The following is a 13,196-nucleotide window of genomic DNA, read 5'->3' as shown; positions in this document are numbered from 1 at the left end:
TAATGCTTTCCCTGAAATCAATGATATTAGTTTTGAAAAGGAAGGAGTACAGAATTAAGGAAATATTCAAGCAATGGGGAAAAAACGGGTTGATAAGTAGATGGGAAATCAAGAATAATGTCCAGGTTTCCGAGGATGAAACATTCACAGAGATAGGTTACATGGGTGCTACACCATAGGATCAGTGTGGAGATGAGGGGGCAACAGATGGAGAGGATATGACTTAGAGTCGTCTAGAGATTTCCACAGAACAATCACAGTAGGAAAGTGGATACATAGTTTGGAAGCTTCTGAGGGTCTGATATGAAACCAGAACTGTAGTTAAAGGCAAAGACAAACTGTAATAAAATACCAAAGTATGTAAGTAAGACAAGAGAAGGGTAAAGTATCAAACAATGGTTTGCAGTAGCAAATATCCTCAAAGAGTAAGACACACAGAACTAGAATCACTGGAGGGTAGTATCTTTGGGAACTGGATCCTTTTCTTCAGGCTGCATTAGCCTTTAATTGTTTGGAAAGATCAGGTTTATAAAAGGAAATCTGTTACTATGGAAACAGGCTATTCAATACCAAACAGGCAGTTTACACCACAAACAAGTAATTACTTTAGTTTTTCCTTTAATTGCATGCTTTCATGGTCTTCAATAACCATATATTTTTTTCACTAGAAATTTCCAATCAGTCGATAGTATGGTGAGTCAAAGCAGCAACACTCATCCTGTTTTCCCCATGTTGCTTACTATTGGGGCACCCAGACCCTGACACTGTGTGACTGTAATACTCTGTATTTCAGCCAAGTGTGCAACTCATCTGATTCCTGTAGTCAGCCTAAGTCACAGGAAGGTGGCCCCATCTTTTCTTTCAGGGCTAAACACCTTTAGTTAAGAACATGTTAATTTCATGTTACTTACCATTCTTTATTCTAGGCTGCAGCTAAAAAAGCTACAGCTATATCAGAAGAATAAACATTTAGAATGTAAAGAAATGTTATCAAAATACTAAACAAAAATTCAAGTAAATTTTTACATTATAGGTGTTTCCTTTGGATCATTATTCTACATGTTAAATGAGAATATATTTATATTTTAAATAGCAGTTATTTCACTAACCTTATCCAAAAAAGCTTGTATGACTTCTTCCTGGCTCTCCATACGAGCAATGTGTCTATGTCTCCCAATGGAAGCAATTATCTGGGTCTCTTTTTCCAAAAGTTCGCACAAAGCAGCTTTCCTTTCAGCTCCAGTAAGACACTGGTTAATGCGTGTAAGTTCTTCTTGCCGCCAGACTAGAGCAATAACATGAAAAACTCTTAAGTTTTTAAAACCCCATGTCTTTACAGAGCATTTTTACCGTCACATCCTAATAAAGGATATTTTATTTTTGAATCGGTTTAGGCAAAATTATACATAAATAGAACCATTCATATCATATATCAGATGGATGGAGGGAAAAAAAAACAAATGGAATCAAAAGACTTGAAGCAATGAAAATAGAGTGAAACAAACAGGAGCCAAGGGAAACCAGAACCAATAATGTCAAATTATGCCTTCAAGTATGCATACACACTCCCCAGCATCAAAAAGAAATACGGCCTGGATTTTGCGGCAGCCATGAATGTGCACTGGTCAAATTCTCCCTTGAGGAAAGTATTTGTCAAAAGAAGTAGAGGTAGGTGACAGTTCCAGCAATTCAGACCTGCTGCAATGTTGGAACAGAGGTCACGATCTGCCTACAAAACTCTAAATGACCTAGAACCATGAGGAAATTAAGGTCTGGCTGTGTCTTTCCAACAGTGCACTCTTCTGTAGTCTCTCATAACAGACCTCACCTTTCAGCTGACAGACATTCTCTGAGCTATCTCCCTTTGGGAGCCTTTGTACCCCATTCTATTTCCTTTACTTTCTCAACTTCCTCAAGTATCCAACCTCATCTAGGTCTAAAGATTTCCTTTGCTTTCCCTTCTCCCTCTCCCCCTCACTTCTTATTCCATCTTGGTGTCTGCTTCTCTGAGGACCTGAAATGGCAGTTTTATTTAGCATAGTTGACTACAGTTATTATCTGATAGTAATACCCATAGTCATTTACTTGCCAGTTTCCATTTCTTCACAAAACCCTAAATTATAGCAGCAGATGTTATAAATTAATTTATTTACTCTGTACTCAAATCAGCATGTTACATAATAAAATACTTATGATATTTTAAAGCATTGGCTGCTATCAGTATAGGTGGTATTCATACAACATAACTCAAAACTAAACCATAATATGCCAAAGAACGATATTTAAATAAACTCATTTTATTGAAAGAGTAACACCTCCCAGAAATGCAAGGATAGTTCAGCATACACAAATCAATAAATGTAACCCATCACATAAATAAAAGCAAGGACAAAAATCATGTGATCATCTCAGCAGATGCAAAAAAAAAACCTTAGACAAAATACAACATCCTTTCATGATAAAAACAATGATGAAAATAAGTATAGAAGGACCTTATCTCAATCTGATAAAAGTCATTTATGACAAGCCTACTGCCAACATCATATTAAATGGGGAAAAATTGAAATCTTTCCCTTGAAAATCAGGAACAAGACAAGGATGTCCACTATCACTACTCCTGTTCAACATAGTACTAGAAATATTAGCAAGAGCAATTAATCAAGAAAATGAAATAAAAAGGAAACATATAGGAAAGGAGGAAGTCAAATTACCATTATTTACAGATGACATGTTCTATACATAGAAGACTCAAAAAAATCCGTCAAAAGACTCTAAGAGTAACCAAATTCAGTAATATACATACAAAATCAATACACAACACTGTTTCTGTCACTAATAACGAACCCACTGAGAAAGAAATTAAATTACACTCACCTTGGTCTGACATACCCCATCTCAAAGGGATGTGAGAATGTAATGTACTAAAACCACTGTGGAAATCAGTGTGGAGATTCCGCAAAAATCTGAAACTAGAAGTTCCATTTGGCTCAGTTATTCCCCTTCTTTGCATATGCCAGTGGGCATGTGAAAATGGCTGACACATTCCACTTATCTTTTCCCTTTTCTAGACATAAAGACTTACATTTCTTAATTTGCACATCATTTAGAATCACTTCCTCACCCATCTAGGCCAAGTTCCTCTGGTTTTTCACAGAACTTCTTAAAATATGGCATGCCATGTATTTGTGGAGATGGAGACTTCCACAGAATCTGCTACCTTCCCTCACCTAAGTCCTGACAAATGGTACAAGAAATATGGAAGGAGGAAAAAGAGAAAGAGTCTTGAAACAGGACTTGAAATCAGAAAAGAATCAGATCTTTTTATGGAATGTCCTTAAGGAATGTCTAAAAGATACACTGCAGATACTACTGAATAAATGGGAGATACTGTCACAACAGTCCACAATCGTCCTTCAAACTACTGCTAGGTCTTCTACGTGAGTGGACATTGATTATAGCAGAAGATGGTAAATCTCAATTTAAGCGATTAAGAATTAGACAAAAGGGTAGGCTATGGAGCTATTTGATAATTCATCATGCTGCAAGAAGGTCTTTGAAATACTTCTGAAAAATGTCAAACATTTTAAATCTCTGGACAAGATAGTACAACTAAAATGGTTTGTGCAGAAAAATACAAAAAATGAATTGTTAAACAAGATGGAGAGAAGCAAAACAAAGCATAATAGTATGTTTGCAAATATAAAATGGTTATATTTATATTTTGTTGAAAATAGAATAGAAAAATTTTGTAAAAATTCAATGACATGATGTTTACAGGAAACACATAGAAATTTGCAAACATGATCAAAAAAGAAAGAAGAAGCAGTAATATGAACATATAAAGCTGGGCAGTTTTTCCATTCTACATGGCTATTTAAAGACACCAAGAACAATTTTGATAAGGACATCTGGAAAGAAACTTGAACTTATTTAAGCCATATTTGTGCTATACTCTTTGTAAAAAATGAAAGTAAAACAGAGGTTGGAACTGTGGCCTACTATTCTTTATTCTGAACAATTATTCCAAAAAAATCACTGTAGTCTCTGACACTTATCATAAGTTTTAGTTCATTCCAAGTTTTTGGATTTTCAAAACTATTCCTTAAAATGCCTGTGTGCCACCCATTTCCATTCTCTTCTTCTATTATCCCTCTCACATGATGAAACCTTAGTTTTGAATTTGCAGTGCATACCCTGGCCTCACACTTCCAAGATTTGAATATCAGAGATTCTTCTCCTTGGAAAATAGATTCATTTTCCATACATAGACGTTGACACATCTGTTATGGCTTCTGTCTAGATGTTCTAGATGTCTCCCCAAAGCCTTGTGTGGTCATAGGTGGGGCTTTTCAGAGGTGGCTGGATCTAGAGTGTGTGATGCTGGGATCAAGGATGTGATGCTGGGGTTGATTCTTGATGAGATGCTAAGGTTAAGGGGCTTAATCCTGCGTGTGCTACTCACCCTAAGGTCAGGTAGCCCGGATAGACTATAAGGAACAGAAAGAAGGTTGCTGTTGTCACTGCTGGTCCCTTATTGCTGCACTACTTCGCTGCTCGTTGCCTTGCCTTTTGCTTTGCTGCCATCTGCCTGTCATGAACTGTTTCTCCTCTCTGATGCCCCTCTGCCATGCCACCCTCCCTTGGAGCCAGCCAACGATGGACTGAAACCTCTACAAACTGTGAGCTACAATAAGTCTTTCCTTTTTTAACTTTGGGGGTTGTGTATTTTGTCCCGGCAGTGAGAAAAGTAACTAAGACGACATCTTTGTTTTCTTTCAAGATGTCCTCACCAGAATACATCAGAATATACCAAATTCTCTGGCCTCACTATATCATCCTTCTGTTTACAGAACTCCCACTCTCTCCTCTCCTAATTGATAGAGGGATAATGATTTCAAAGTGGAACCAGAACATGCAGTAACTTCCTTTCTATTCTTATGGGTGTGCTACAGAAAAATGTCTTGTTTTTAACTCTACCATTTACTGCTATCTCCTATCTTTTCCCCAATTCTTAGTCCCCTCTTTTCTAGTTAAACTATTCAGTAATATAACAACAAATACCATGCAGTGCAGCTTACTATGTACAAGGTTCTATCCCAAGCATTTCATTCACATGAGCTCATTTAAATCTCCTGACAAGCCAATGAAGCAGATGCTATTAGCCTCCATGTCACAGAAAGAGATATTAAGGAAAATAGAGGCTAAATACCTTGTCCAAAGTCACACAACAAATACATGGTAGAGCTAGGACTCAAACTTGGAAAGTCTAACTCTGTGGTTCATGCTCATAACCACTGGAATCCTGTCTCTCAAAATCCAGGTCATCATTTTAGTTGTGCATAGGCCTTTGTAATGTGGACTTACCAGTTGGTTTACTACTGTTGGGGCACATTTACTTAATTAGTCACCAAACTCTGCTTCTACATGAAGATAATTTATTATTATATTGTTAGAATGATCTTTTAGGGCCTCATGATCTGCATTGTGGCCATAGAATCAAATCTATTTTTCTGAGCTTTAGGGAGTCTGTTTCCCTGATATGGTTATTATACTTCTCAAAATTTTATCATTTCTTTGTCAATTAAAAATGCTCAACAATTTGTAAGCCATTATTACGTGACAGGAACTGTACAAGATTACATGGTGCATATAAAAGTGAGAATGACACTGTCTCTTCTTAAAAAAACTAACATGTTTCCTTGCCTCTCCCTAGTTGGACAGATGGTAAAGTCCACAAGAAAGAGAATTTCTGCTTCTCTTCTCACTTATCATAACTTCAAAGCCTAATATTTTTCACTATTAGGTTTAAAGACTTCCTTTGGATATATCTGTCCTTGACATAAGATTATGATACTCTTGTATTCAATTAGATACAATTCAATCAAATATACGTATTTTCCCACTGTAACATTCTAGACTTGACTATTTTCTCATCAAGTTGCAGAGGTATTTCAGAACATACTAAGTTTATATAAATTTATATAGTTAGAAAACATATTTGCCTTTTATTAAAATTTCAGGTTTTAACATCAGTCTCTATATATTGGAAGAGAGATGTCTGAAACTACAGTGTTATTTTGGACCCTCCTTTCATAACCACTTCCTCTCATGTTATTTGGTTTTACAGGTTTTGCATGGTATTTCTTTCTCCTCTCAAATTTCAATTTGAAATCATCCTGATCTGGTCAAGAACTTGCCAGTCATGTTTTTTATAAAAATCCTCTCTGTCCTTTATCAGGAATACATTATTCAAACACTGTACAGCTTGATCTTCCCAGCAAGAGGATTTGTAAATTTAAGAACTAAATTATATTATGAAAGTTCAGGAAATCTGTGATTGATGAGTTTATTATTTCAAGGTAGCTTTACCAGCCAAAAGAACTTTAAGAAATATGACAAAATCTGTACACCAAAAGTCAGTTTGTTAATGAAGAGAAAAATTGCTTGCTTGTGGAAATAATAACTATGAATACTTATATTACAGGATTATATAGATATTCCCCACAAAACAAATAAAAATTGAATGATATAAGTAAGCCTATTTTATATACCAGTGTTAAATTAGAAACTCTTAGAATCAGTAATAAATCTAGGCCAGTAGGTTATTATTTAAGCTATTCTGGAAACCTCAAAGAGCAATATAATACTCTCTTATATAAAAACTTAAATTCTGATAAATCTGAATATATACAATTATATAATATATATACAGATTTGTTATTTGTTACATTATTAGTATGATGTATTAAGAGAATCAACCCAATCAAGCTAATTAGAAATGAATATAATGGACTTAATTCCAATAAAATTCTTCATTAGATGAAAAAAGTAAATCTTTAGTAAAGGACAGAACATATCAAGAGAGAAATACTATGTCCCAACTATTAACAAGGAATAGAAAAAATGAACAGAAACAGCTGAACAAAACTCATTTTACATCTAATCTGAGAGTTTCTAGAACTATAGAGAGATGACATTATGTAACTATAATAAGAATCTTCCATCTTTATAAAATGTTCCCTAGGGATAATAATAAAACCACACAAAAAATATGAGACACTATATTAATTTACTAGGGTTGTTGCAACAAATTACCACAGGTGGTATAAACAGCAGAAATTTCCTTACAATTCTAGATCAAGTTGCCAATAAAAAAAAAATCACAAAATCCAAAGACATACACCATGTTAACAGTGATCAAAGGAAAGCCAAGAAAGGTATATTACTATCAGGCAAAATAGAGTTAACAGCAAAAAAATATATATAAAGGACAAGAAAAATCACTTCATAATGATAAAAAGCTCAATTCATCAACAGGATAAAGCAATCCTAAATGCTTCTGCATATAATAAGATAGTTAAAAAACATTAAGAAAAATCTGATACAACTGCAAAGAAAAACAGAAGAATTTACAATTATATTCCAAGATTTCAATACCCTTCTGATAAACAAGTAAATGGAAAATTAGTAAATATATAGACATGAACTATTAGCCAACTTAATCTAACTGATATTTATCAACTATTCCACTCAACTAGAGCAGAATGTAAACTCTCTTCATGCGTAGACAGAACATTTTCCAATAAAACCTGTATACTGATTGTTAAGTCCCAATAAACTTAGAAAGGCTTAACTCTTCTAAAACTACATTATCTCCCCACAATAAAATTATGAATAATGAACAGAAAGGTCTCTGAAAAATTCCCAAATATTTAAAAATTAAATAACATACTTCAATATTCCATGGATCAAAAAAAATCAAATGAGTAATCAGAAAGTATTTTGAACTGAAAGGAAATTAAAACTCGGCATATAAAAATTTTGTGATGCAGTTGACACCATACTAGGGGAAAATTTTTAGCACCAAACATCTGTCTTAGGAAAGAAAAAAGTCTTAGACCAATGGCCTTAGGTGTCACCATATGATTACAAAAGGAAGAGAAAACTGAAGCAACAGTAAATCAAACAAAGGAAACTATAAAGGAAATAATAATAGAAATCAAGAAAATATAAAAGAGAAAAATAAAATAAATTGATAAATCCTTAACCAAATTGATTAGGAAAAAAGAGAAAAAACAAAATCACTAGAATTAGGAATTTAGATAATATTACTGCAGACCCTAAAAGTATCAAAAGGATATGGAATATTATTGACATCTTTATGCTAATAAATTCAAAAACTTAGGTAAAACCAACAAATTCTTTAAAAGGCATAAACTTGGTCAAAGCTCACCAAAGGAGAAATACATAGCATGAATAGCACTATACCTATTAAAGACTGAAGTTGTAGTTTAAAATTTTCCTATGAAGAAAACTCCAAGCCTACATGGTTTCAGTGGTGAATCCTAAACGTTTTAGGAAAACATAATACTAATTCTATACAAACTGAGAAAACTGAAGCAGATAGAAGAGTCCAGTATTACCCTAATACCAACATGAAACAAAATAGCAAGAAAACATTAAAACTACATATTAATATCCTTTATAAATTTAGCAAAAATTCTAAACAACATTTTAACAAACTGAATTTGACAATATATAAAAATCATAAGGTCATAAATAAGGAGTTTATCTTAAGAATGCAGGGTTGATTTATCAATTGAGAATTGATGTCACTTAATCTAACATCCATTCCTAAAAAAAAAAAAACTCTCAAAGAATTTGGAATAGAAGGGAACTTCCTAGCCCTGATAAAGAACATCAGTGAATATCAATGTTTAAGTGATACTTATGATGAAAGACCCAATATTTTCAACATAAAACCAAATTTGATGATTCAGTTTTTATAAGAAGAAACTGTCCCCTAAATTGAAATATAGATTAAACTTAATCCTATACAACTTCCCAGCAAATTTTTCTGTATAAACTGATTCTAAAGATTATTTTGAAATGCAAAAGATTTAGAACAAAGACTACTTTGAAAAAGAAAAATTCACAATGCTAATATTCTCTAATATCAAGATTTATGAAGCCATAGTAACTGATAACAGTATGATGTTGGTGCAAATACAGACATATATCAATGGGACAGGAGAAAAGATCTGGAAATAGACCCACAAATAGGTAGACAACTAATTTTCCACAAAGAGGGAAAAGCAATTCAGTGCAGAAATGATGTCCAAAAACAAATGGTGTGAAACAATTTAATTTCCATATGAAAAAATACGTTAGTATATTTGGATCTTCTAGGACTGAAAAGATAAAGATATGCCTTCTTACCATTTCTATTCAACATCCTAATGGAACCCCTAGCTAGTTCATTAAAAGACACTAAGGAGAAAGAGAGAAAAGGAAAAAGGAAATAGAACTACCTTCATTCACAGAAAACATAATTTCTAATTATCTATATAGAAAATATCAAAGAATCCCAAATTAATCCCTGGAATTAAAAAATGAGTTTAGCAATATCTGAGGAAGCGAGATCAATACAGTACAGAGGTCAACTGTATTCCTATATGCCAGAAATAAACAACTGGAATTTTAAATGTAAAATAAATGCCATTTCAAACCACACCAAAAAATAAAGCACTTCAATATAAATTAACTAATCATGTGCAGAATCAGTATGCTGCAAACACAAAACACTGATGAAAGAAATCAAAACTGAAATAAATGGAAAGGGCTTACTGTGTTCATGACTCGATATTGTTAAGATACCAATGCTCCCCAATTTGGCACACAACTGTAATGCCAGCACTCAGGAGGCCGAAGCAAGAAGATTGACATGAGTTTGAGGCCAGCTTGTGCTACATAGTGAGTTCAAGGCCAGCCTGGAATACATAATGAGACCCTGTTCCAAAAAAAAAAAAATTCAACACAACGCCATTTAAAATTCTCTCAAGGTCTTTTTGAAAATATCAAATGCCAATTCTAAATTATAAATGGAAAGATAAAGACTAGAAGAGACAAAAGAACAATACGTGAAGACTCAAGTAATTCAATTTCAATACTTATTACAATCAAAACTCTCTTTCTCTTCTCTTTCTTTCTCTCAGCAATGGGACAAAACAGAGAGCCAAGAAATGAATCTATACAAACAAAGTTGGCTGATTTTTGACTGCTATGATCTGAATGCTTGTGTCTCCTCTAAATTAATATGTTCAACTCCTTACCTCCAAGTACTGATACTAGGAGATGAGGTTTGGGGGGAGGTTATTAGGTCCTGATGGTGAAGCCCTCATAAATGAGATTAGTGCCCTTATAAAAATGGCTCAAAGGAGCATGTCACCCTTCCACTATTGTGACAGCACTACGAGACAGCTTCATCTATGAACCGAGGAAAGGACTCTCACCAAACACCAAACTCTAAGAAACTCTCAGAAATCAACTTCTGTTGTTCACAAGCTACCCAATCCATAGTACTGTGTTACAGCAGCCCAAATGGACTAAAATGTTGAAGATACAAAGGCAATTTAATGGGGAGAAGATAGCATTTTCAACAAATGGTATGGAAACAAATGGATGTTCAAAAGCAAAACATTTAAAAAATTAACCCGAACAAGTATCTCTCAACTCATATTATTATTTCAAACTGGATAATATACCTAAAATACAAAACATAAAATGATAAAATCCTAGATAAAAGCATACGTGACCTTAAAATATAATGATTAGTTTAAAAATATAACACCGGAGGCATGACCCATGCATGACGAAACTGACACACTGAACTTTATCAAAATTAAAGATTTCTGCCCTGAAAAATACACTATTAAAAGAATGAAAAGATGAACCAAAAGTGGCAAGGATGGAAACCTGCTGTGGATATTTCAGAAAAAGGTAGATCTTCTGCACTCACTGTCACCTCAGTGCCTCTCCTCATCAGAACTCTGCTTCCCCTCCATACTCACTTTGGGAATTAAGTGAGTGGGAAGGTGCAGTTCTTACTTGGTTGGGTGAACTCCCACTCTCCAGGCCTGACAGACAATCCATGCTCACTCTTCTGAGGCTTTTGAGCTGAATCTTTCTCCTCCTGCCACTCCTCTGGCCCCAGACAGATGTACAGATATATCTGCTCTCTAGTAGCCACTTACAGATGACCCAACTGTTCATGCCAACCTTCTTTCTGACAAAATTCCATCATATCTCCAGTTGGTCTTTTTGAACAGTACCCAAGAGGACCTCAATCACCTCTCAATCTTGCTCTTGTTCTCTATTGTATAGTTACAATTGACAGAAGGCAAACACCTCTCTGCTAAAAGATATCTTGGCAAGGCTGTACATCTCAGTGCCTCAACAGTCTCCAGTGTCAAAGACCTCTGTCAGCTCTCCTCTAGATCTCTGGTTTCCTAGGTTGGTGTGAGACACCAGTCTACCACCCTGAACAAGCTTTAGGCACCAGTCCTTTGCATTCCTAAAAAAAAGTTCGCTTGAAGTTAGGCATGAAGATTAGGCATATAGTTAGCAAGTAATAATACCCCTTGGCCCCACTCCAAACATAGTCGTAGCTTCCTCAATTAAAAAAAAAAGCACTTTGCTAACCTCTTTAAATCCTCCCTCCTAATCCCTGTTCATATGTTTGGTCTGGCTGAGTAATCCATAGGCCAAGGAATAGTTCCTACCTCATTTCCTCTGTAAATTCTTTATGATACTAGTATCCTACTATATCACCTATTACTGGAATTTCACTAAAAAATGAGGCAGGGGGACAGTAGTGCACACTGTTCAGAAGCCACCATGAAAAAAACAGAAGTGCCCAATGTTGGAGAGGATGACAGGGCAACTAAAACTTTTACAATCTCCTATAGGAATATAAACTAGTATAATCTTTGAAAAATTTCCTAGCAAGATCCCCTAAAGCTGAAAATACTTATATCCTATAAACCAGAAATTCTACAACTAGATTTACACCTAAAAGAAATGTACACATATCCTCACCAAAAGAGGTTTGTAACAGCACTACTTGTACTTGACAAAACTGGGAGTGGGGTAGGGAGAACAGATTCACGGTAAAATGGCTAAATAAATCATGGTATATTCATGCAATGGTATACTGTCTGATCTAACCCAATAACATGGATGAATCTCATGACATAATACTGAATTTTAAAAGCTAGACACAAAAAATTCTGAATAATTTTACTTATATAACAACTTAGAATAAACACAACCTGAATTATTTCAGGCTTTCTTTACAATATGAGACTCTTAGAATCTGTTTTCTTCAACTACTGGTCCTCGTGACAATTCAGACTAGTGAAAAATGTCACTCTCAATACACTGCTATAAGAAAAAGACATAAAAATCAAATGTTGACTGGAGACAGTCTTGTCTTTGATATATTTTAGAGAGTTAAATTTATTTTCTTAAATTTATATTATTTTTCTTTTATTGCTGAAGGACTGGCTGTTTTGAGGAAAAGTTACATTTCATCTCATGAATTCTAATTTCAAACTATACAATTGTCACTATGAGCCACAAGAGGGCAGCAGTTTCAAGGATTGGAGTTAGAAAACCCATACTCATTAAAGGGCCAATATAAACTATTGAGCATGTGAACCAGATTTTAACTACATCAGACAGAATTTTGAAATAATTACTCTAAGTGGGTTTATTTATAATTTTAGAGTTGAAAAAAACTGAAAGATATCCTTACACAAGAAATTTTATTCATTTCCTTTTCTATTCCATAGAAATAATGTAGACTCATAAAACATGTGCTCTACTTTAATATAGAAATTTTGTATAAAATTATTTAACATATGTTATGGCTTATACCTAGATATCCCCCCAAAGCCTCATGTGCTCACAGGTGGGACTTTTGGGAGGTAACTGGATCATGGGTGTGTGATACTGGTTAGTCCACGGATCGGTTTAGCATAGTTCTGGATGTAGTTACTAAGGAAGGAAGACTCACCCCGGGTGAGAGTGGCACCAACCAATAGGCTTGTGGCCTGGATAGGATAAGAAGGGAAAGAAGAATGAAGGCTCACTGCCTGTCACACCCTGAACTGCTTCTCCTCTGCCAGGCCCCCCTGGCCATATCGCCCTGCCTTGGAAGCAGCCAACTATGGACTGAAAACTCTCCTACTTTGACTTGTGGGTGTCAGATATTTTGCCCCAGCAAGAAGAAGATAACTAAGACACCACATAAAAGTAACTCATACACGTATAGATACTGGCACTTTTTAAATACTTTCATAAAGGTAATATTTTGAGGTTTTTTCACTTTACTAAGCTCCATGAAGTAGTGTGTT

The 13,196-nt window shown here is 34.7% G+C and overlaps 1 protein-coding gene across 8 annotated transcripts in view; it reads right to left on the bottom strand.

Annotated features, from left to right (window-relative positions):
* The window catches only part of Iqub (IQ motif and ubiquitin domain containing), a 194,086-nt gene that overhangs the window by 153,861 nt on the left and 27,029 nt on the right, over nucleotides 1–13,196 (bottom strand). For all 8 annotated transcript variants that reach the window (XR_015448722.1, XR_015448724.1, XR_015448723.1 and 5 more), the window contains one exon: nucleotides 1,110–1,285. Coding sequence is in view for 2 of the 8 variants with exons in the window: in XM_021237619.2 (XP_021093278.1) it covers nucleotides 1,110–1,285 (176 nt within the window). In the remaining 6 variants the exon portion in view is untranslated. The remainder of the gene's footprint in view (nucleotides 1–1,109; nucleotides 1,286–13,196) is intronic.

The sequence above is a fragment of the Heterocephalus glaber genome, unplaced genomic scaffold, assembly GCF_053883595.1.
Source record: "Heterocephalus glaber isolate CG9 unplaced genomic scaffold, H.glaber_assembly_v1.0 deba00000546, whole genome shotgun sequence".
NCBI lineage: Eukaryota > Metazoa > Chordata > Mammalia > Rodentia > Bathyergidae > Heterocephalus > Heterocephalus glaber.
The sequence above is the reverse complement of the archived record's forward strand: the minus strand, read 5'-3'. Positions and strand labels throughout refer to the sequence as shown.